At 37.6% G+C, this 26,016-nt stretch overlaps 1 protein-coding gene across 2 annotated transcripts in view; it reads right to left on the reverse strand.

Moving 5' to 3' along the window:
* Nucleotides 1–26,016, reverse strand: part of Cog5 (component of oligomeric golgi complex 5) — a 203,524-nt gene that overhangs the window by 60,757 nt on the left and 116,751 nt on the right. For both annotated transcript variants that reach the window (XM_090332986.1, XM_090332987.1), the window contains exons 11-12: nucleotides 16,868–16,949; nucleotides 6,580–6,784 (exon numbers count right to left, since the gene is read on the reverse strand). In XM_090332986.1, the coding sequence (XP_090189112.1) occupies nucleotides 6,580–6,784; nucleotides 16,868–16,949 (287 nt within the window). The remainder of the gene's footprint in view (nucleotides 1–6,579; nucleotides 6,785–16,867; nucleotides 16,950–26,016) is intronic.

Consider the following 26,016-nt stretch of genomic DNA (forward strand, 5'->3'; position numbering starts at 1 on the left):
TAGCTTCATAAAATGAGTTTGGTGTTGCTGCTTCTGCTTCTATTTCTCGGGAGAGTTTCAAGAGTATAGGTGTTACTTCATCTTTAAACATCTTTTAGAAACCATCTGGACCTGGGCTCTTTTTGGTTGGCATTTCCCTGATTGCTTCCACAGTTTCATTGTATGAAATTGGATTGTTCAATTTGTTTAGCTCTTCACTGTTCAATGTGGGCAGCCTATATTTATTTAAGAAATCATCCATTTTTACTAGATTTTCTTGTTTCTTTGAATATAGGCCCTGGTAGTACTTATTTATAATGGACTGAATTTCTTGGATATCGGTTGTGATTGTTCCTGTGGGGTCCCTAATCTTGTTTATTTGAGTCCCCCTCTCCTTTTTTGGATTAATCTTGTAAGGGGTCTGTCTATTTTGTTGACTCTTTCAAAGAACCAACCTTTTGATTTATTAATTTTGTGTATAGTGGATCTTATTTCAATCTCTGATATTTCTGATTTTATTTTTGTTATTTCTGTCCTTCTAGTTGTTTTAGAATTAACTTTTTCTTGCTCTCTAGATGTTTCAATTTCTTTTTTTAGGTTTTTTACATGCTCTTCTTCTGTCTTTTTAATATGAACTTGTTGGGGACTGACTGTGGGGTCAGTGACCTTGGACCCGCACAATTGAGTACACAAGGAAGTAAGCTCTTATCATGATTTTGGGCTGTGTCAATAGCTTCTCATTTAACCTGTTTGGGACTTGATAGCTTCTCATTCAACCTATTTCAGACTTGATACTGTTTGTACGAATGTAGCCCCTGGCAGTTCCCTAGTTTAAAGATGTGTATTTAAGATTGAGAACTGGAAATAAACTGGGCTATGGTCTTGGGCTACAGGCTTCTTAAGCTGTGGCTCCTGATTTGGGCTGTAGCCCTCCTGAACCCCATCTGTTTGTCTCTCTTCTATTTTTTCCTAGTCCTTGCCCCCTATTTCAGGAATCCCAATCTGCGAACCCTGGTTTGCTGCCGGTTGGCCCCGGCATGAACTCCTAGTGCAATAAATTTGCTCCTTAGAACTGCCTTTGCTGTGTCCCTTAAGTTTCTTTATGAAGTCTCTTGATTGTCATTACAGTCAAGAAAGTTTTGAATTTCTTCTTTTATCAGATCTGACATCCAGGAGTTATTCAGAAGTGTGTTGTTCAGCTTCCAAGTGTTTGAATATTTTTTAACTTTTACTGCATTGTTCAGAAATAGTCTGACTCCACTGTGATCAGATAGAATGCATGGGATTATATCAGTCATCTTGCATCTGCTTAAGTTTTCTGTATGAACTATTATATAATGTATTTTGGAGTGTGTTCCATGTGCTGTTGAGAAAAATGTATAAAGTTTCGCCTTTGGATGGGAGATTCTGTATATCTGTTAAGCCCAGCTGGCTATGGTGTTGTTTATGTTGATGGTGTCTTTGCTTAACTTTTGTTGAGTTGACCTGTCATTTGGTGAGAGTGGCGTGTTGAAGTCTCCCACTATGATTGTGTTTGAGTCTATCTTGTTCTGTAATTCTAAGAGAGTCTGCTTGAAGAATTTGGGTGCTCGATGTTGGGGGACTAAATGTTTATAATTGTAATATTGTGGGTATGGATTGTGCCCTTTACTAATATGTAGTGGCCTTCTTTATCTTTATGTACTGATTTTACTGAGAAGTTAATTTTGTCGGAGTTTAAGATTGCAACTCCTGCTTTTTTGCATGGTGCACTGGAGTGGAAAATTCGTTTCCATCCTTTCACCTGGAGCTTGTTTCTGTCTTTGGCAATGAGGTGGGTCTCTTGGAAGCAACACATGGATGGGTATTGTTTCTTAATCCAATCTGCTGCTTTGTGTCTTTTGATTGGATTGTTCAGCCTGTTCACATTTAGGGAAATTATGGAAAAGTGGTCAGTGTCCTTTGTCATTATTTAACTTTACTTCTGAGTTTCTCTATTTTTTCCCCCTTTTGTGTTTAATGATTTATAGGTAATTGCTTCTTGATAGTGGTTTTAGCTGTTCTGCAATGTTCTTGATTATTTAGTATTTTTTGTAATGCTGTTTTGGTGTCCATGTATTCATACAGCTTCTCTTTCGAATGATATATTCTTATTTCACCCTCAAATGCAAAAGCTAGTTTTGCTGGATAAATCACTCTGGGTTGGCAGTTGTTAAGTATTCAGGGTATGAATGATGTTTTTCCAAGCTTTTCTTGCATTTAGGGTTTGCATAGAGAGGTCTGCAGTTATTTTAATTTTTTCCCCATTGAAGTATAGCTCTTTTTTTTGTTTTTGCAGTATTTAAGATCAGCTCCTGGGTATTCGGGTCTAGTGTCTGTACTATGATGTGTCTAGACGAGTTCTTTCTAGTATCTTTCCTATTCGGAGTCCTGAAACCTTCAATAATGTATTTTCCCTTTTGAGGTTGGGGAAGTTCTCAGCTATGATTTTGGTGAATAAGGGTTGTATTCCTTTATCATGGAACTCTGCCCCTTCATCAGTCCCTGTTATCTGAAGATTAGATTTCTTGGTTGCATCTGACAGGTCCTGGAGTTCCCTCTAGTGAATTCTGATCTTTCCAGGCTGATGATTCTCTATTCCAGCTCTTGTGTTTTATCTTCCCTTCCTGATGTCCTGTTCTACATCTCAGTCAATCTGCTGCTTACTGCCTCCATTTTTGCTTGAATTGTGAACACTGAGCAGATCATGTCTGTTGAGAGGCTATTAATCTTTTCTTCCACTTCTCTTTTGAATTCGGGGAGCTCCTTGGAAATTTCCTGCTTTTGTTTTTGGAATTCTGCTTTAATTTCATTAGTCATATCCAAAATCATCTCCTTGAATACAGTCATATTTCATGTCTCTTCAGGTGTCATTTCTTGGGGTGGTGACATCTCTCTCATCCCTTCACTCTTGTTTCCTTTTAGGCTTTATGTGGGACTTTGATTATTATTTTTTTTTTTAAAGAACATGAATTTTATTTTATTTATTTAATTTTTTTTTTCCAGTCCTGGGCTTGAGCTCACGGCCTGAGCACTGTCCTTGGTCTTTCTCAAGGCTAGAGCTCTACCACTTGAGCTTCAGCACCACTTCTGGCTTTTTTGTATGTATGTGGTACCAAAGAATAGAACTCGGGTCTTTGTGCATGCCAGGCAAGCACTTTAACCACTAGGCCAAACTCCCAGCCCAACTTTGATTATTTATAGATGTCGTAATTCGTCTTTTTGCTTTCCGAGGCATCGAGGTTCACTCTGTAGTCGGTAGGTGGCGGTCTTTATGTGGCTTGGGACTGGTGGTTCTGGGAATCTGTGTATACCTGTTATTCTCAGCCAAATTGGTTCCACTGCTGACTAGGTTAGAGTTTGCAGTTTTTGCAGGTGTTTAGCCTGTTCCTAGAGGCTGTGTGCTGCTTCCCGGCTAGCTCTTGGCCCAACCAGTGGCCCCACAGTGGGCCGTAGGATGGAGTTGTGTACTTCGGTCTCAGCTAGCCCAGCAGATGTCAAGTTTTCCTGCCCTGTTTCTGGGGGCGGGTCCCATCTGAGGGCCTGGGATTTGGGGGTTTTTGAGTGCTCTCAGCTAAACTAGCTTGACTGGTTTCTGCCCCATTCCCAGGGCATGGTCCAGTTGAGGAAGTGCGCTCCAAGGGCGGAGCCACGCCTTTCTGATTCTCAGAAGGTGAGCTTGGCCCCCCGCTGGTCTGCCCTTCAGTTCCCTGCTGTGTTTCTACTGCTTTGGCAGAGAGTTTGTCTGTGACTCTGTTGGGGCCCCTTGGTGCGGTCTTGCTGGAGACTCCCAGCAGGAGGGCAGCCAAGCTCAGGGCTCAGGTTTGGGTCAGTCAGATGCTGGCTCCCAGACTCCCGCGCACCTTCGCTGTTGGAAGGCATGGTCTCAGCGCCCTTCAGTCTCCAGGTTCAGTGGCTTGGGAGAGGAGGCTGTTGGGCAGGTGGGAGCATGGACACCCCCGCCCCCTTTGGTGGGGTGCTGGGTCTTAGCGCCCATCCGTTTGTCAGTCTCCAGTCAACGGCCTGGGGAAGAGGGCTGTTGGGGGAAGGGACATGATTTTTAATTCCTTGCCCCCCTGCACTTGCCAGTCTTTCTTAGGCAGAGGTCTGGGTTAAGTTCTGTAGCTCGCCGCCAGTTCTGCTTTCCGGATGGGTTTGGGGAACCCCCTGGACTACCTACTCCTTGGCGTTTGGCTGTGAGCTGCTCCGCGGTGTTGGAGGGTAGTTCCCTTCCCCTCTGATCTCTGTTGCCTTCTGTGCTGTCCGCGCCCCAGTCTGTGTGGGTTTCTGCATCTGGATTCCGCCGCTTGCTGGCATTGCGGGAGTTCTGGGCTTCCTGAACCCGGGGCCTCTGTTGCAGCTTTCGTGGCTTGGAGCCAGAAGCGAGGGGTGGGGGAGGGGTCCTTGCGTTTCAGATTCTTTGAGAACGAGGGATATAAGCTTTATCTGGATTTCTTTTCCCGTTTGTGTACTTCTCCATTGCTTCTTTTTTTTTTTTAGTTTTTTTATTATTTATTTTTTTATTGTAATTAATGAAAGGGTTACATGATATTTCTTGAATTTGTAGTTGTAGATTTCTTAAGGTAGTTTGCTCGTGGGATTCCCTGATTCTCTCTTTTTGTGGGAGAGAGGTAGGCTGGGTTCCTATTGTCTCAGCGCCATTATCTCTTCTGAGTATGTTTTATACAATTGTTTTAAAGTCAGCTGAGAGAAGAAAATGAGTGCTTATGTGTTTTAAAATTTCCCAATTACACTTACTGGTGCTCTAGTTAATGCGGATTTAAATTGCTATCTGGGGACAATGAAACTTCCAGTATCTTTTTTTTTTGTGTGGGTCATGGGGCTTGACCTCAGCCTGGGTGCTGTCCATGAGCTCTACAGCTCAAGGCTACTGCTCTACCCTAGAGCCAAGCCTCACTTCCCGTTTTCTAGGGGTTAAATGGAGATAAGAGTCTCAGGTTCTTATGTGCTCGGCTGGCTTTGAACCTTGATCCTCAGATCTCAGCCTCCAGAGTAGCTAGGATTACAGGCATGAGCCACTGCACACGGCTGGCTACTTCTAGCATGTTTTAAAGTCAGATATGCTAGCACCAAATTGTCCAGCTTTGAGTTAGATAATCACATTCTAGCCTCCTTTGTTTCTGGTGAAAAATCAGTTATAAATGTTACTACAGCTAACTTTCAGTAATGGGCTGTTTTCCTTTTGCCACATTTAGGATTTCCTCCTAAAAATCTACAGAAACAGCTCTCTGTCTTTGATATTTATAAAAAAAACATTTGATTTGTTTTCATTAATCCAATTCAGAGTATATTAAGCATTCTAGATATATACATTATAAGTAGGCATGCAATAAATCTCGAAGTTTTCAGCGATTATTTCTTTCAAGTATTTTTGTTTGTCATTAATCTGGTTCCTAGTCAGCTGGTAGTCTTGTTACACACATTACACATGAATCAGTGAACTTAATCGTATCTTATATTTTCTGAGGTCTGCTCACTTTTTAATTTTTTTTGTTCTGTCTGGTCTTCTTATTTATGATTTTTCAGTTAAATAAAGTATGAATTCTCCCTGCCTTTCCTCATCAAACTCATCACCAAACCTAGTCTCTAAAGAGTGATAAGGAGTCTCATCAGATGAAACACAGTAGCTGCTTTTTTTTTTCCACTATAGCTGTTTTTCCCACTTCAGAATATATCATGACCTCTTACCACCTATTAAAAAAAAATAGTCTTTTTTGTCCTTGTAATACTGGGGTTTGAAATTAAGGCCTTCTGCTTATTTCACTTGCTTGCTCATAGAGCATTCTATTGTTTGTGTCTTACCTCTAGCCTTGCCTTTAGCAAGTTATTTTGGGTATACAGTCTAATAGGCTTTTGTGCTCTGACTGTCTTCAAACAACAATCCTTTTATAAGGCAGGTAAAAAGAATTTGTTACTGCTTTAGCCTTGCCATAACAAATATGATTACAGTATTTAAAGAAAAATATTGTAGACAATAGCTTACTATGGAATCCCAACAGCAATCTGAAAATAATCCATTTCAATGCTGGAAATTCAACTGGGTTGAGTATACAGAGCTGGTATTGAGTTGTCAACTCCTAACTATGGTTACACATCTGTGGATTCAAGTGGATTCTAAGGTAGTTTTAGTTATAAGCAATTTTTTCCCCCAAACATTGGGACTTAAAAACTATCCCAGCAAAAGATTTAATGTCCTCAGAGCCTTTTTTCATATTTATGCTAGGGAACTATCAATAATGATGTTATCTGATATAATTATCTGATATAATAGAATAAAGCATTAATTAAAAACAATGATGAAGTATACTAATTTCTTATCTTCTAATTTCCTTATTCAGTGTTATACTATAAATGGTTCTACCAAGAACCAGAATGGTGAAGTATGCCTTCATCAGTAAAAAGTCTTAAATTTTTCTTAAAAGTATATAAATAAATAGGAATAGTTACAAATATTCAGAGGTTCTAGTAATCCAAATTTCTAATTTACACTGAAAAATAAAAACAAAATAGAAACCAAAATTCCTTAAATGACAATAAACAGGTTAAACTAAATAAACATACTCATAATCTGGCTTTTTTGGAATGAATGTGTCTTGTGTGTCATCTTCCATGTGTTGTAGGTCAACATAGAGGTCAGCAGCTCCACTTGCATTAAAATTTCCTTGGATATTGTGACTATAATGTTGAAGACGCTTCCATAAGTCATTATAAAGGCGTAATAATTTGGGGTATTCTCCTTCGAAGGCTTGTTTCAAAAACACAGAAGCTGCCAAGTAAAATAATTACATGATTAGATAATAATAAAGCAATAAAAAATAGTAATAAATCTTTATTAATGTTAGAAATAACACAATATTATAGAATGAAGATATGTTCAAGTGATATATATATATATGTATATACATGTAATTTTTTCTTTTTTTACCAGTCCTGGGCTTGGGCTAAGGGCCTGACCACTGTCCTTGGACTTTCTCAAGGCTCTACCACTTGAGCCTTAGCACCACTTCCAGCTTTTTTCTATGTATGTGGTACCGAGGAATCAACCCCCGGTCTTCGTGCATGCTAGGCAAGCACTCTACCACTAGGCCAAACTCCCAGCCCTGGGATTTTTTTCTTAAACAACAGAAACTGGACTGTGATTTTGACCACTTATTAAATGTCAAGTACTAATGTGCAATGAAGAAAAATAAAGCTGGAAAAAAGAGTAATGAGGACTTATTTTATATATTGAATCCTCTCTTAATGAAGCAAAGACATGATCCATATGGATATCTTGGGAAAGTGATTCAGAAGGAAGAATAGCAAATGCAAAGGATTTGAAGTAGACTAGGTAGTATTTTAACAGAATTTCTTATGCTCTTTGGATGTCTTGACCTGAAGAACTTAACCTTCAGAAGTAAGTTAGCTGTTTCATTCTTTTTTTTTTTTTTTTCTTTTTCTTTTTGTTGGTGGTAGGGCTTGCATTCCGGGCCTGGGCGCTGACCCTGAACTCTTTAGTTCAAGGCTACCACCCTACTCCTTGAGTCACAGTGCTACTTCTGGTTTTCTAGTAATTAACTGGAGATTATAGTCTCACGAACTTTAGTGCTCAGGCTGGCTTTGAACCGAGATCCTCAGATCTCACCCTCCTGAATAGCTGAATAGCTAGGATTACAGGTGTAAGCCACCATGCCTGGCTTTCTTTTATTGTAGACTATTACCCATTTCGAGCACATTTCTTTTTCTATCTATGTCAGTGTATAATAAACTACAAGGTATTGTAGCTACATTTCCAAGATGACTAAAGTAAAGAAAGTCAATAACATTATTTCTGTGGAATATATTTTCTGTTGTCTAACAAATTAAAGAACAAATTACCACAGCATAGCTTCTCATTTTAACAACATACATTTTATTATGTCCTAGCTTTTGTGGTCAGAAATCCAGGCATGAGTTGGTGGGGTTCTCTGCTTCAAGATCTCTCATGAAACTGTAATCATGGTGTCAGTCATGGGTGGAATTCCATTTAGAGGATATGCTAAGGATCGTTCAAGTTCTAAGTTTACATGGCTGATGACAGAATTCAGTTTCTTATGGGATGCTGGGCTGTGTGCCTCGGTTCCTTGCTTATTGTTGGCTAGAATTCATCCTTATTTCTCTGTTTTTTGGACCTCTCTGATATGGATGCTTGTTTCATCAAAATGTGTAAGCCAAAAAGACAAAAGATAGCCAGGTATAGTGGCTGTAATTCTAGCTACGCAGGAGGCTGAGCTCTGAGGATCACGATTCAAAGCCAACCTGGGTACTAAAGACTAGTCAACTGCTAGAAAAGCAGAAGTGGTGTTGTGGCTCAACAGGTAGGGTGGTAGCTTTCAGCTAAAGAGCTCAGGGACAGCAGCCAGGCCAGAGTCCAAGCCCCATTACCTACCAAAAAAAAAGATGCTAGAGTTTGACCTAGTAGTGGAATGCTTGCATGAGCGAAGGCCCGGACTCAATTTCTCAGTACCACATACATAGATAAAAGCCGAAGTGGTGCTGAGGCTCAAGTGGTAGAGCTCTAGCCTTGAGAAAGTCCAAGGACAGTGCTCAGGCCCTGAGCTCAAGCCCAGGCTCAAGCCAGGCAAAAAAATAAAATAAAAAAGACAAAAGAGTAGCAAGACAAAGGTTAAAAATTTATCTCACAAAATTGTACAAAGACTTTCCTTTCATTAGGTTCTGTAAGATGGAAGAAAAGTCCTGCCTCTATTCAAGTGAAGAAGAGATTACATAGGCAAAATACTGAGAGTCATGAGGGGGTCATGTTAGAATCTGTCATAATAATACAGATTATATTTCATTACCAGCAACACAAATTATACAAAAGTCAAATTTTGAGGTTCATGCATTTTTCCTACCACTACTTTCAAATACTAAGTTACTGTAGACTATATTATCTATTTACTATAGACTATACCAATGGAACCACAGGCAATTGCTTCCTGTCTAGCTTCCTATAAAGTTTTTCATTAATTTTTCTACTTAGGTTGGCCTGGTCCCAGCTATAGCTTCTCAGTCCTAGTGTCAGCCTCCTATGCGGCTGGACTGTCACTGCAAGCAGCTGTAGTTTGAAAAGGAGTCTAGCTAATGTCTCTGTCCAGGCTGGTCTTGAACTTTGGTCTTTCCACTTTGAGCATCACAAGGAGCTAGGACTATAAGCACGAGCCATTCGTATCTAGCTCTCTGAACTCTCACAGTTCTCCTATTATCCTATGATAATCATCATTTCTTCAAGCATTTTTTACTTGTCCAACATTATCATGTCTTAAATAGCTTTCTATCACTGGGAGAAAATATCTGGGCTAATAAACTAAAAGTGGAAAGGTCTGCTTTGGTCTCACAGTTACAGAGGTTTCACCAGGATTATTCCTGCTGATTTGGGCTATGGTAGTATATAGAAAGTAATGGTTGAAGAGTGTAGTAGAGGGTGCCTAATCACCCTAAGGGTAACAAGGAAATAGAAAAGAAATACTGAGTAAATGGGGTGGGAAGTTGCAGAAAAGGGAGATATCGGGGAATGAAGAGAGAAAGGAGGAAAGGAATTGTACAGGATTCCCATATTTTCTTTAAGGGTATGCCCAATTACCAAACTTCTTCCTACTGGACTCACTTTCAGGGCTCACTTTCTGTCTATAGTGCCACAGGCTAAGAAATAAGCCTTTAATGGGTTTTGAGGGGATATTTCATATCTAAACTTTAGTATACACGTAATTGGCCTATTTTCTAAAAGTTCTTCATATTAAGCTCTCATGTAGCTTATAAATGCTTATTTTAAAAAATGAGTGGGCAAGGTAGCAAACACCTGTACCACCAATTACTCAAGATGCGGAGAAGGGAGAATTGTGGAGCACAGATAATTGCTGGGCAAGACCAACCTGGGCATAAATTTGGTAAATTCTACCTCCAAAAAGACCACTGTCCATTTCTTGGTGCATAATACTACTTAAGAATGGTGCTAGTAAGCTTGATCACATAGTTAATGTGACATCTTTTAGATTTCTCCAATGCAAGTTGCAAATATCTCCCTTCCTGTGGCAAGATTCTTTGAAACAAAGTATCCTGTTTCTCATAACATAAAATTTTCAACTCATAAAATATGCTAAATCTTAAAACATCTTTATCTCTTACAGTACTTTTAATTCACACTGTTTTTCCAAAGTACTAAAGTCACATTTGGCCTCAATTTTATGAATAATTTCCTTAAAATTTTTCAAAGACTAGTAGTGCACAACACATTTTTGACATTTAAAACGAGATACCCTTGCTGAATGTTGCAAGCATACATCAATAAAATGGTTTTTGTTTGTTTGTTTCGTTTTGTTTTTTTGCCATCTGGGCTTGAACCCAGGGGCTGAGCTCAAGTCCTTGGACTTTCTCAAAGCTTGAGCCTCAGCACCATTTCGGGCTTTTTTCTATGTATGACAAAGGATATATGATATATGATGAATATATTGTGGAATGTTAAATGAGCATGATATAAAAATAGTGCTATAATAATAAGAGAAGAATAGAATAAATGAGTAAAATACAGTAATGAAATAAAACTAAAAAAATATATATTGCCAATACAAACTTGTAACTAAGGCTTGTGGACATGAGAGATAAAAATGATGTAAGGACACACATGACTGTAACCACAGCAACGGTCAGGAGCCTGGCTTAAAAGATGAAGTATCATAGGAGCCCAGACACCTAGGCAAGATAGATAGAGCAAGCAATTAGCACATCCCTGGGCACTATCGACCAAAAGGTATAACCAATCCAGACCGAGCAAGGACCAAGACGTAACCAATCCAAATCAAACACGAAGGAGTTTGGGCTGGAGAGGAGCAGGCCAAGGACCAATATAAATCAAGGAATTAGGAGGAGCAGCACTTCTGCTGGCCTTAATTGAGACTTCAGTTTGAGAATCTTTGGCCATGAAAAAGCTGTTCCTTGCCTGAGAGAAGACTGAAGAGGACTGAGACTAGTCGTGTAACCCCGAAGCTCACACCGCAGCAGGACTGGGAGCTGCGTCTAACATGTGACGTGCAGGCCCTGTTTCACTCGGACTAAGAGATGTCAGAAGGGTGAGTCCAGCGAGTGTGCTAGATATAGGCAGATTCAGATTAGGCAAGTTAGGACTAAAAGATAGGAACTAAAATACAGTATCAACTCTACTAAGCTATGTTAAATCAATAAACTATATTGCATCATATTATCTGCCTATTGGTGAATTACTCCGCCTGCTCATGACAGTGTGCTACCGAGGAATCAAACCCAGGTCTTTGTGCATGCTAGGAAAGCACTCTACCACTAGGCCAAACTCCCAGCACCAATAAAATGTTTTGAAGTATTAAGTTTCGCCTACCCACTCACCTGCCTGTCATCCTCCGCCTCCCCTTCCTTTTCTTCTCTTCTCTTCCATTCTGTCATTTACTGAAGCCCTACTATGTGCCCATTGAGGATATAGTCATTCTTTGAACACTGTCTGTCATAGGGACTTGTATTTTGGTGGATGGTGATGGTGATAGTAGGGGGTGTCTGACATGGTAAATACCTTAGAAAGTGATGAGAACTATGGAGAACAATAAAGCACATTTATAATTAACAATTCTGGAAAAAACATCCAACTACAAAGGGAAATTATATTTTCATTTCATAGTTCAAAATGGTAATGTGTGTTTTATTTGTTTACATTAAAACATAAAAACCATGCATTATAACCTAAAAGGTTTTGAATAAACATTATTATTGGGAAAGTACAGCAGAAAAAACACACAAAAACTTAGAAAAGATAACTGAAGTATCAGATTTCCTATAGGAGCTTTAATCTTAATGGAGAGTCATTTCTACTTTTTGAATAAATTTATTATTTGTCAAACTTCTGAATTATATTTTCTGGTAGAAATTCGTTGTACTAAAGATGAACATGTATAATCAGAAAGAACATGTTCCTAACTAGAAAATTTTCTCATTAGATGTATTTTTCCAAAATATTGCTTACTTAGACAATCTGCGACATTTTGTGCAGTCCTCAACTCTACAGATGGCTGCATTCCTTAATATTGCCTGTGTTTAATTGTAAGAAGTACTACAGTACTTCAGGGACTTTGTGTGCTATAAAAATGGTAGAGATTTTACAAATAACTTACTTTGGATTTCTCCCAAAGAAAGTTATTAAAATGATAATAATGATACTGTTATCAGAAGTTACAGACCATTCTAAATGTAAAATATTAATGAGAATCTCTGCGTAAGAAATATTATACTTCCTTACAGTAGCTACTTTGACTAATACAAACAGACAGGCCCCATGAGAAAACATACACTGGACTTAGCAATTAAGAAGTAGGTCACTGCATACATTAATGAGAATAACTTCAGTAAAAGGTAGAAAACAGATTACACCTTGTTGAGAAATCAAGAGAACGAAATTCAAAATACAAAGTATAAACTACTAGCCTGAGAAATTTGGGTACAATAAAGAACAAATAGTAATTTAAAAACTTTTTGTTCAAAGTATTTCTAACTATTTTCAAAAACAAAGTAGGGACTTCTGGATGAGATGGTAAAACAAGGATCAGATTGACCCTCCTATCTGAAACACACAAATAAATGAACACAATATATAAAAATCTGTTTTCAAGATTCCCATTATAGAAAAAGAAAACAATCAGAAACACAAATGAAGTGAACTCCAGCTCCAGAGGAAGTTTTGAGGCCACAGGACAGGAAGGGTTAAAAAAGGAAAATATAAAAAGCAAGATTAAGAAGACAAAAGCAACAAAAGATCTAAGATGATTATTGCACCTTAAATAATCAGCAAGGAAAATTCCACAGAGGGACAGGTTTAGGAAGAAATAGCCAACAGATTGCAAGAAATGTCTATTACTCATTGAAGGCTGGAAATGATGCCTATACCATAAAACAAAGTTGGAAGGCTGGGTATTAAGTAGGGAATTAACAAGGTTATTGTACCAGTTTTGCTAACAAATGTTAAGCAAGACTCAAAATGGTCAAACTATGTTAGAGTAATGCAATAGGATCATGGAACCAGCACAAAACAAAGCGAAATTAAATGTGCCAATAAAAATTAATTAAACAAGCAAAGAAATAAGAAAATATAACGTACAATGAGAAGAACATTCAACCCCCCCAAAAGCAACAGAAATTGGCATATGCATTAGGATTTCCAAATAAGGATACATCTATCCAAACCTACTTACTAGAGTTCTATTTTTTAATTACTTGGGGTGTTTTGAGGGATAAAATTTAACTTATTTCTATGAACTATGTGCTAAGTCAAACAAAGTCTAAAATAAAGGTTTGAAAATTTTTAAGCATGTTAAAAGGTTTTTTTGGTAGACTCACATCCTATAGAAAAAAATACTCAAAATACAAATTAACTCATCAAAGAAAAAAAACCATCAAGGTTTTAAAGAAGCTTTATTTGACAGTAGTTACATTATAACAATAGCCTTCTGGGAAGGGAGGCTTAAATAATAGCAATTTACCTCTGACAATTTTGGAATCAACAAGTCCAAGATCAACTTTCTAACAGGGTTTGTTTTCTATTCCTGGTTTGCTGATGACTACCTTCCTGCCAAGCTGATCTCATGGCTCATCCTTGGTGTATGCACAGAAAAAGCTAGCAAGCTCTCAGATGGTCTTCCATCAGGACATAATCCTCTAAATTAAAATCCTACCCATAGAACTTCATTTAATCTTCATTTCTATTATAAATAAAGCCCTATTTCCAAATAGTCAAACCTGGAGCTTGGGCTTTAAACACATTAAGGGAGAATACAATATTTAGTCCAGAACATGAATGTTTTAGTATTTACAACCACTATTCTAATCCTTCCTTTTTTCCTCCCTTTCTCTCTCAGCTGTGAGATTCTAACAATATGTTTTAAATGGATCATATAAAATGGACAAATCCTGAGGTTCTGACCATTTTTTATACTTGTTTTACTACCTCAAACCATCACCCTTTAGAGAAAAAGAAATGTTTTGTAACTACAAAAATGAAGCAACTACAGAATGTTGTTGGAAGTGGTCCATATAGGCAGCCTACTGGATGACAAATGAGTCAGATAGGGAGAGAAAAGCAGCAAGACAGAAAAAAAAGGATGTTTAAAAATTGGTGTTTCCATGCAGTATCATGAAAAAACAAAAGTGATGTTCATGTCAATAAAATTATTACAGAACTTGATTATGTAAAATGTGTTCATACAATTTTAATTTTGAGTATGTTTTCTATATAAAATACAACAGACCAAGTAATTATAAAAATGCAGTTAGCCGGGCATCAGTGGCTCATGATTTTAATCCTAGCTACTCAGGAGGCTAAGAATATTAGGATCACAGTTGGAGTGGTTGGAAGCTAGACCTGTCAGGAAAGAAAGTGTATGAGACTCATCTCCAAATGAACCCCCTAGAAAATGGGAAGTAGCAACATGGCTCAAAGTGGTAGAGCTTTGTGCAATAAATATCAGGGACAATGCTCAGACCCTGAGTTCAAGCCCCAGGGCCAAAGTTGGCGAGGGTGTGGGGTGTGGGAAGTGGGTGGGAGGGTAAAGGAGGGAGAGAAGCAGTTATTATTCCTCACTTTGTGATTTGAAAAAGTGCAATCTTCTTTTGCTCTAGAATAGATTAATTGCAAAAATTAGTACAGGATTTTGGGGGATAAAGGAAATATTCTACATCTTAATTGGGATGATGGTTATATAAACATAAATATATAGAAGTTTATGCTTAAAAGTGACCAACTTTTCTCCATATTATCATAGCTTTTTTTTTTTTTTTTGCCAGTCCTGGGCTTGAGCTCAGGGCTTGAGCACTGTCCTTGGACTTTCTCAAGGCTAGAGCTCTACCACTTGAGCCTCAGCACCACTTCTGGCTTTTTGCTATGTATGTGGGGTACCGAGGAATCGAACCCGGGTCTTCAGGCATGCTAGGCAAGCACTTTAACCACTAGGCCAAACTCCCGGCCCCCATATTATCATAGCTTTGTAAGACTTACCAAAAGCAGAAACCAAATGCAGAGAAGGGTCTAGTCTTCTCTCATATAATGAGTGGTATGATTTTTACTAGTTAATCAATCCTGAATAAACCCCATATAGTTACTGGTTTCCTGAGCATTTCACTAGAGACAGAAAGGAGCAGGCATAGTAACCTACAAGGGAATTCCAGGACTGGAGAGGTGAAAGAAGAAAATTTGAGTTTGAGGTCAGCCTGGGCTACATAGTAAAATTATCATCTCAAAATACAAAATAAGCCAAAACACTGTGGCTCACGCCTGTAATCCTAGCTACTTAGCAGGCTGAGATCTGAGGATCAATGTTCAAAGCCAGCCCAGGTGCAATAGGACGTGAGACTTTTATCTCCCACTGACCTGTAGAAAACGGAAGTGGGGCTTGGCTCAAGGGTAGGGTGGTAGCCTTGAGCTGAATAGCTCAGGGGACAGTGCACAGGATGAGTTCAAGCCCCATGATCCCCCCCCCCCCCGGCAAAAAAATACAAACAACAAAAAATCCTTAACAACAGTTTTCTTTAAAAAAAAAAAAAAAAAAGGAAGAGAAGGAAAGAAGGGAAAAGGAGGAAAGGAAGGGAAGCGGCTAATGTCATTTATTCAACTGCATGTTCTCAGTAACTAAGTATCTAGAATATAATAGGTAATTTTAATAAATACTTATGAATGAAAATAGAATTACAAACTCTTAAAGCTCTTTAAAGGGCCTGATACATTTAACTTTCTAAACCAACTAGTGCTACTATTTCAAAACAAATTTGGAATGTCTGTGAACCTGGTGTGTTGGTAACTCCTGCAGTCCCAGTACTGGGAGGCTGACATAGAGGATTCAGTTTCAAGCCAGATGAGGTCACAGTAAAAATGAAGAACAAAAAGAAAAAAGAGCCAGGTATGGCAGCTTACACCGGTAATCCTAGCTACTCAGGATGCTAAAGTCTGAGGATAGTGGTTCAATGTCAACCCCAGCACAAAAGTCTCCAATAAACCACCAGAAAACCAAAAGTGGGGCTGTGGTTCCAGGGGTAGGGCAGTAGCCCAGGCCCAGAGTTCAAGTCTCACAACCCACAAAAAAAAAGTTTTGTGCATAATTTTGGAGGTTTTTTTTTGTTGTTTTTCTGTTTTTGTAGACAAGAATCTCACTGTTTTGTTTTTTTGCCAGTTTTGGGCTTGAACTCAGGGCCTGAGCACTGTCCTTGGGTTTTCTCAAGGCTAGAGCTCTACCATTTGAACCACAGCACCACTTCTGGCTTTTTTCTATGTATGTGGTACTGAGGAATCGAACCTGGGTCTTTGTGCATGCTAAGCAAGCACTCTACCATTAGGCCAAATGCCTGGCCCAAGAATCTCACTCTTTAATCCAGGCTGGCCTAGAACTATCAAGCCTCCTAATCCAGTTTTCTAAGTGACTTTTACGAAACAAGTATTTCACATATCTTGATTAATTAAATGTACATTTTTTTTACAATAAGGAAAAAGGTCTGACATAAAGTCATTTTGTTAATTAAAATAACTCGAAAGCATGCACAAACTTCTTCAATAAGAATTGATTGTTTTATATTCTCTATATAGAAAAATCTTTAAGTTCTCATAGCACTTGAATTAAAGAAAAGTAACTTCCTCCTGAAGAATTTTATTATAAATATTAATTATAAAACTAATTATATGGCTATGAGTTTCTACATTAAATATCCCAAAGATCCTAAGTTTAATCATGAGTTTAAAAATAACAGAAAAGTATGTTTCATAGGGCAATAAAACACTTTGATATCAAATTTAAAAAGAATTAAAATAAATTTACAAAGTAAACCATAAACTTACAGTTTGTTGCCACATGAAATTGAGATGAAAGTGCCTGAGTAACTGAATTCCAAAATGTATATAAGATTTCAGGTTCTCCATCCTGTGAACCAAAGGGGAAAAAAAAAAAAGGAAAAGGATATATTTGTTTAAGAATACATAACACGTAAGATGTAACACTAGATATTTAGAAAATGATTTTATTATATAAATAGAATAGTAACTATGAAAGCTATAAAGGATCTAAATTATGTCTCTTGTTCAGGTCATTCTTCATTATTTGCTTGCCACTTATTAGCTCCAGAGCCTTAAACAAACACCTTGAACATTTACTCCTTTATATAAACACAATAAAATAAGGCTAGGAACACACTTAGATCAAGAATGGTTAATTCACCATATACTAAAACAAAACAATAAAAGAACAGCTAAAGCTTACATATAATTTAAAGAAAAAAAAAGATTTACTAAAATTTACCAGAATACAACTGTGACCATATTTAAAAAAAAAAAAAAACATGGTCACTGGACTAGGTGCTGATGGCTCAATTCTAGCTACTCAAGGAGCTGGTATCTGAGGATCATGGTTCGAAGCCAGCCCAGATAGGAAATCTTCTCTCCAATTAACTACCCAAAAAGCTGGAAGTGGAACTGGAAGTGTTAGAGTGCTAGCCTTAAGCAAAAAGCTCAAGGGCAGCACCCAAATCCTGAGGTCAAGCTTAAGACCACCCCCCCAAAAAAAATGGATAAAATGCATTTTTGTGCATTGCTGGAAGACGAAATGTAAAATGGTGAAAATTATTTTTAAAATAGTGGGAAGTTCCTCAAAAATTTAAAGTACAATTATCACATGATCCAGTAACCCTATTTTTAGTACACATCTAAGAGAGATCTTTACTTCAACACCCATATTCATTGCATTAGACACAAAAGTCAACAGGTAGAAGCAGCCTAAAAATGTATGATGAGTGGATGAAAAAATGTGATAAATACATGAAACAGAATACTAGCTTTCATCTGTCTTTGTCTAAGACATTCTCTCCATAGTCACTTTACAATCACTTTGGATTCATGGAAGGACAAGATTGATGGGAAACATCTTTATGACAAAGAACCGAGAATGAACAGAAAAGTGGAGCCTTCCTTCTCAAGTGAGGACTATTACCTACCATGATGAGGCTTCTCTCTGGAACAGAAATAATCATCTCAAGGGAGCCAGACTACTTCCCCTTATTTGACAGTGATGGTAATAACTTTTCCTAAATCCTGAAGGCCCATAACTAAGATAATGACAAGCCATGTCACAAACCTGTAACTGAGAATGTTCATACCTCTCTCTTCCCCCAACTGCCTATAAAACTATAGCTCATATCATATCCCCAAAATGGCTGAATATGAATTAAAGTACTGCTTTACCTGTGGCATATCCATGCCACATAATAAACCTTTTATGCCTTTCTTTCTATTTGATAGATAGGGACAAGTGGCTAAACATGAGATAGGGAGTTTGGATCTGGTATCTGAAGCTCCAGGTGTTTTTTATTTCTCCACAAAAATCTGAAGGACTTCTCTACTCAAGACAACAACATAAAAATCATTGTGGGGGGTTGGGGATTGGAGGTTGGGGGCCAAGAGTATGGCCTAGTGGTAGAGTGCTTGCCTAGCATGCATGAAGACTAGGGTTCAATTCCTCAGTACCACATACACAGAAAAAGCCAGAAGTGGTGCTGTGGCTCAAGTGGTAGAGCGCTAGTCTTGAGCGATGTGTAAGGACAGTGCTCAGGCCCTGAGTTGAAGGCCCAGGACTGGCAAAAAAAAAAAAAAAAATCATTGTAGGGGAAGGGTTTAGTTGACACAGGGAGGGGCTATTATAACCAAGGCTGGTCTTGAGTATACCATCCTTTTGCCTTGTCCTCTATAATGAAGGTATTAAAGGTCTGTACCACCATGCATACAATGTAAATAAAACAATTTTGAATATTTAACTTATTACTTATATTTTCCCTGACTATTGCCCATGATATAGCAATCTCTAATTTAGTAGGAAAATCTGCATGATTCTCCTTGTTCCATATACTATTTGTCTAGGTTATTTGAAATTAATGCTATATCACTTTAAAGAAAAATGTTTATGATGCGAATAAAAAGTAATTTATAATTCATTTTTAAACACAATTTCGACTACTAATAAAAAAAAACCTAACCCAAATATGTTAAACTAATAGGTTGCTCTCGCTTTCATCATCTCATTTTATGCTTCCTTTGGTCTCTTTCGTTTTCTGCATTTGTTCTGTGCAATCTTTTTATTTGCTTTTATCTTCCCTGATGGCTTGAGTACTAGATTTTGATTTTAAGTCTGTCAAAGGTTACTTCTGTTCTTTTCCCAAAACTTTTCATCTCATATAGTTGTATATTTCTCATTTTCAAAGGCAAAAATTTAATATATCTTGTCAAGCTACTACTATAAGAAATTAATGTATGACTCTGAAGTTTAGGGATGTATAAATTAAAAATCAACATAAAGATCTGGACATACTATAATAATTACCTAAGTAAGTACCAGTAACACAGAGTAAGTCTTTAAGCTCAAGCAATACCATCTTATCAGTGTTTACATATTGATGTAAAATCAGGTGGTAATAGTAACAGCTGTAAAGGTAAGAGACTAATCAATACAGACACATTTTATTAAGGATATGATGACAGTATGACATGGATACTGCTTGTACTTATCATAAATATGTATGTTTAACAGTAATTCTAATGGCACTGTAAATATCTTTTAAAAGTTTAGCTGCATATTTCTGAGAATGAGTAAACAAATTACATCAGATACAGCTCTGATCTAAGCATAACAGGATTTGATGCTTTTCATGCATTGAACACTGAACACAGCATATTATCATTAGTTTATATAATTTATTGATTTATTTTGGGTATGTCTTATCTACTCTTGAAATTAACCATGAATTTCTTTACAACATATAATTTTTATAAAACCAAAGAATTACTGAAATAGATTTTTAGAAACAATAGAACTTCTTCAAGGATTTTGGCAGTTGCAAAAAGAAAAAAGAAAATTCTAAATCTTAACATGAGTCTCAAACAGCTACGGTTTAAGATTCTATACATTAGATTATGCAGCCTGTTGGTTAAACTCAAGCAACTCTAGTGCCATAGTTGAGTTATCATCATGAGTGGATTCCTGACAAAAGGAAGTTTGGTCCAGGTTCCCTATGGATAACATAGTAAGAAGTCCCTTACTATATGCTTCAACCTTGGGCTTCTCACCTCCAGAACTATAAGAAAACAAATCTTTTAAAAACTAAATTACCAGGCTGGGAATTTGGACTAGTAGTAGGGTGCTTGCCTAGCATGCACAAAGACCCAGGTTTGATTCCTCAGTACCACATACATAGAAAAAAGCTAGAAGTGGTGCTGTGGCTCATCTGGTAGAGCTTCAGCCTTGTGAAAGCCCAAGAACAGTACTCAGGCCCTGAGTTCAAGCCCCAGGACTGGCAAAAAATAAAATAAAATAAATTATCTAGACTCTAGTATTCTTTATACCAATGCCAGATAGACTGCAAGACTTTTTGTGCATTTGTAGTGCTTGGTATTAAACCCAGAGGCTTATACAGGCATTCTACTAGAAAGTTACACAGAGACATTCCCTTTTGAAAGAAAACGGGATGCCAGCTAACCTGGCAACTTCTTGACCTTATTAATGTAACTCAAAACTATAGAGCCATGAATGCGTGTAATGATGTAAAGTTTGGCAGAGAAAATAGTATTTTCTGTACATCCATATTGTGACAAGCATTAATGGACACTGCCACATTCAAATTTTATGGTAACTAATAGAATGTGACAGCAAAGGCTTCATTTGTGTTTTTTTTTGTTATTTGTGTATGTAGGAAATACAGAGAGAGACAGAGAAAGTGTGTGTGTGTGTAGGAGGGGGGGAGGTTCCGAAGCATAAACTCAGGGCCTTAAGCTCAAGCTTGGCCTTGTTTTTTGTTTTCTTAAATCAAGGCTGGCACTCTATCACTTAAGCCACAGCTACAATTGCAGCTTTTTGCTGGTTAATTAGAGATAAGAGTTCCACAAACTCCTCTGCCCACAGTGACTGAGAACCTTGATCCTCATATTTCTTGAATAACTAAGACTGGGGAATATGAGCAACATGTATGCAAATATTTTGTCTTTTTAGTTACTGCATTTTCAGAATATAGGTCACAATAAATATTTATTGAATAAGTAAGTAAACAGAATTGCTTCAGATACAAGGCACACACACTCTCCTCAGTCCCCTTTTTTGAGCAAGGCTGGGGTCTGAATTCAGGGCCTCACACTTGCTAGCAAGATACTCTTATCACTTGAGCCATACCCCTAATCCTCTCAGTCCCATTTATTTGTTTGTTTGTTTCCAGGTCCTAGGGCTAGAACTCTGGGCTTATGTACTGTCCGTGGTCTCCATTTGCTCAAGGCTAGTACACCTGAGCCACAGTGCCACTTCTGCTTTTTTCTGTGATTAACTGGATATAAGAGTCTCACAGACTTTCTTGCCCCAGCTGGCTTCCAATAGTGATCCTTAAATTTTTGCCTCCTGAGTAGCTAGGGTTACGATTAGTCCCTTTTCAGAATGCAATGAAGGGAAAAAAAAAAGCTCAATGAGATAGGGTGACTTGGTCAGAATTTTATAGAAAATATTGTACCTATCCAAGATCTAATTGCTATATTAGTATTTACTACACACCTACCTCACCATAACTCACAAGTCTTTGCGATTTAGTGTCCTTTCCTTGTTATATAAGATTGACTGAAAATGTACACTGTAACCACTCAGTACATTACCTTCATAATAACTACATCCACACATACACACATATACACATCTTTTTAAAAGATTGAGATAAAAACGACAACCACACACTCAAATACTTTCAAGTTTATTTGTGATTCCCTCAACTATAAAAGTTTTAATTTATTTTTCTTTTACTTTTTTGTTTTGTTCTAGTGTATGGGGTGGTGGGGGGGGTGCTATCTCTGAGCTTTTTTGTTCAAAGTTAGCACTCAACCACTTAAGCCACAGCTCCTTATAGCTTTTTGTTGTTTAATTGGAGATCAGAGTCTCCTGGAGATTCCTGTCCAGACTAACTTCAAATCATAATCGTCAGATCTTAGCCTCTTGAATAGTAAGGATTACAGGTAGGAGTCATTGGCCATAGGCCCAGCTATCAGTTTTGTTTTGTTTTTTTTAAGTATTTTCTTCAATGTTTTAGGTCTCTTAGTTCTCCTAAGTTGTCTTCACTTTACTATAGAATTCTACAGTGTCTTATATTCCTTATCATAATGATACTGAATAGAATATTCAGTATCAGGAACTCTAGAGCTAGAGAACTTAGGTTCATATTTCTGGCTGTCCCATTCACTTGTTGTATGACTAGTCAAGTTACTTAATTTCTCTGTGCCTCAGTTTATCTATAAAACAGAAAACCATCCCTTATTTGTTATGAAGATAGAAAAAATTCTACAGTTAGTAAAGTACAATCTGGTACAGGTAAGCCCAACATTAATGCCTGCCCACATGGAAGACATTATAAGACAGAACTTATCAATGACACACCTAGATTGGGTTGTTCATTGTTGTAGCTCCATTGACTTGCAAAAAGTCATACCTATAAACTCTGTTATAATGGTGAATTTTATGCATAAATTTCATAATACTATATGATGACCACAGAGTGGTACACAAATTATTCTGGATATATCTGTAAAGTGTTTTTGGATAAAATTTACATTAATACTTAAGAGTTTTCATATGAGTATTTTATGACCAAACTTTTGATTCAGAAAAAATACTCTGCCAGTAATATACAAGAATATGGAGTTTCTAAGCAATGAAATCGCAAGTTTATTGTAAAAAACTTAGGTGACAAGACTTTTCTTTTGCTACTATAGTAGACTAGTTAAGAATAGGTTGTAGGAAAATTGATACTAGATGAATAAGTATATGTATTTATAAAGAAAATAAGTCAGGCACAGTGGCTCATGACTGTAATCCTAGCTATTCAGGAGGCAATTCAAAGCCAGCCAGGGCACTAAAGACCAGGAGACTCTTATCTCCAATTAACCACCAGAAAATGGGAAGTGGCACTGTGGCTCAAAGAATAGGGCTGTAGCCTTGAGCTGAAGAGATCAGGGACAGCATCCAGGCCCAGAGTCCAAGCCCCACAACCGACAAAAAAAAAAAAAAAATTAGGAATACATACATACACTCTCTCTCTCTCTCTCTCTCTCTCTCTCTCTCTCTCTCTCTCTCTCTCTCTCTCTCTCTCTCGTACATGTATGTATGAGATGGGCAGATAAAAAAAGTTCAATGATATTTATGCTTTTGGAATGTGAAATATCCAAATGAGAATGAACTAAGTTAATACCAAGAGACCTAGTCTATAGAAACATTTATCTGATACCTGCACTTGGTGATAGCAGGAACTGTTTGTTATTTATTATATATGAGCATTCCCACTGAGAATAGGATACAGGGAAAAGGTTGATAGAGGAAATAATTCTAGTAGAAAGAAAACAGTGATATAGTTCTAAAACACACCAGTAATTCATATTATTGTTGAAGCTGAATAATGGGTACACAAGAACTCTCTATCCTATATGTTGGCTTCATACTTGGGTATGTGTTTGAAGGAGAAGAGAACCTATGAAGGAGAAAAGAGAGAATGAAGTGTTCAATTATTTTAGAGGTGTCAGCTAAAACAAGGTCCAAGAAATGGACTGAAAAATTCAGTGATGGGGCCGTTCCAGAGCCTACAGCAAGGACTGTGCTGGTAAGGCAAAAGTGTGGTTTCACTGGTGTGAGGAAAAGAAATAACAGGAAAGTAAGAAAATAATATAGTTTATTGAACCTATGTATAAAGGAAAGAATTACTGAGAGGGATAAAGCAGCTGGTTTTGGTGATTTTTTTTTTTTTGCCAGTCCTGGGCCTTGAACTCAGGGCCTGGGCACTATTGTTGGGCTTTCTCAAGGCTAGAGTAGAGCTCTACCACTTGAGCCACAGCAACATTTCTGGCTTTTTTCCTATGTATGTGGTACTGAGGAATCGAACCTGGGTCTTCGTGCATACTAGGCAAGCACTCTACCTCTAGGCCAAACTCCTGACCCCTGGTGACTTTGTTTTTAGGTGGTAGAACACTGGGAAGTATAGAGGATGATATGAAAACAAAGTAGATACAGAATCAAAACAAAAGAGAGTTGGGATAGTTAAACTAGAAATAGCACTTTTTAGTCCTTGATAAAGTATTTCTAAGTCAGTGTGCTTGTTGAAAAGAGGTCATTGGGAATCAGAGGAACTAAGCCAACATCAAAAGAAAGTAGGATGCAAAAGACTTAGCAAATTGTCTGTGCAGAGATCTCTGTGGAGACTTCATGTGGTGAAGTAAAGAAGCCTGTAGTCTTGATCAAAGACAGCGAGTTGATAAGAATTTAAAATTAGTTCTTAATCATTGTCTGGATTCAAAGCAGAAGAATTCTGGCACTGCAAATATAACATGATAAAGAACAAATTCTCTGTTGAATAACAGCCTTTAGGGGGAAACATTTTGCTATGTCTCATTATGAAAAAGGATTAAAAAATTAAATAGAAACTTCAGGATGAACCTCAACAGACCAAAATCAAAAACCCTACTCACAAGAATTTCAGTTAAAATAGAAATACTGCCTTTTTACACATGCAGTTCAGATAAATAAATAAATAAATATAAACATTATCTATCTATCTATCTATCTATCTATCTATCTATCTATCTAACACCAATATGTAACAAAAAAACTCTAGGCAAAGACAGCAGTGGAGATAATTTTAAAAATCATTTTGAAAGAAGAATAGAAAGAAACTGTTTATGTTAACATAGTTTAGAAACCAGTATAGTGATGCACTATAATTTCAACACCTAGATGGCCAAGGCAAGAGGACCTTATGTTCTAGGCTAGTATGTGCTACAAAGCAAACTCTGCTTAAAAAAAAAACACAAAAAACAAAATGTGATCCCTCCCTCCTCCCTCCTCATAATCTCTCTGTGCCCATACTAGGGCTTGATCTCAGGGTCTGTCTGAGTGCTGTCCCTTAGTGTTTTGCTCAGCCTAGAGATCTTCCTCTTGGGCCACAGCCTCACTTGGGGTTTTTCAGAAGATGGTTGGAGATGATAGTCTTACAGACTTTGTCAGACTGATGTCCTAAGAAGATACAACTCACAAAACGGTTTAAAAGGGCAAAGAACTCTTAAACCAACCCCAATTGATGACTATGGTCAATTAGAAAAACATGAACAGATGATTACTTTTTGCCGTTTAAAAACCACAGCAAAGCATAACAAGGCATACAGAGAAATAGGGAACAAGACTCAACTAAAAATGAGCCTTGTAATCCTAGCTACTCAGGAGGCTGAGATCTGAGGGTCACTGTACACAGCCAGCAGGGGCACTAAAGACTGTGAGACTCTTATCTCCAATTAACCACTAGAAAACTAGAAGTGATAATGTGGCTCGAAGGGTAGGGTGGTGGTAGCCTTGAGCTGAAGAGCTCAGGGACAGCACCCAGGCTGAGTTCAAGCCGTACAGGTGACCAAAAATAAAATAAAATAAAATAAGAAACTTAGTATGCTATAAAAAATAGATAAGTAGGACCAGAAGTTTGGCCTAGTAGAGTGTTTGCCTAGCATGCATGAATACCCGGGTTCGATTCCTCAGTACCACTTGCATAGAAAAAGCAGGCAGTGGTGTTGTGGGCTGAAGTGGTAGGGCGCTAGCCTTGAAGAAAGCCCAACAGTGATTGGGCCCGGAGTTCAAGCCCAGGACTGGCAGAAAACAAAATAAAACAAAGAAAATAGATAAGAAAACAAAGTAATGGTTTAATACAAAATGGGTGGTAGAAAAGATGGATGTATTCATGTACACACATACATATACACGAATACAAATACATACTAATCTCCTAGAAGAAAGATATTCTCCCACAAATACACAGGATTGTTAAAAAAAATCAGTATTTAACATGTTTAATTTCTAATGAATCATACATTGTTAACATGCAACTAAGTTTTGCATATTGGATCAATATGTACATATAAATTAAATACATGTGAATTGTTAATCAAAG

This window comes from Megascapheus bottae, chromosome 5, assembly GCF_031878675.1.
Source record: "Megascapheus bottae isolate mThoBot1 chromosome 5, mThoBot2.hap1, whole genome shotgun sequence".
NCBI lineage: Eukaryota > Metazoa > Chordata > Mammalia > Rodentia > Geomyidae > Megascapheus > Megascapheus bottae.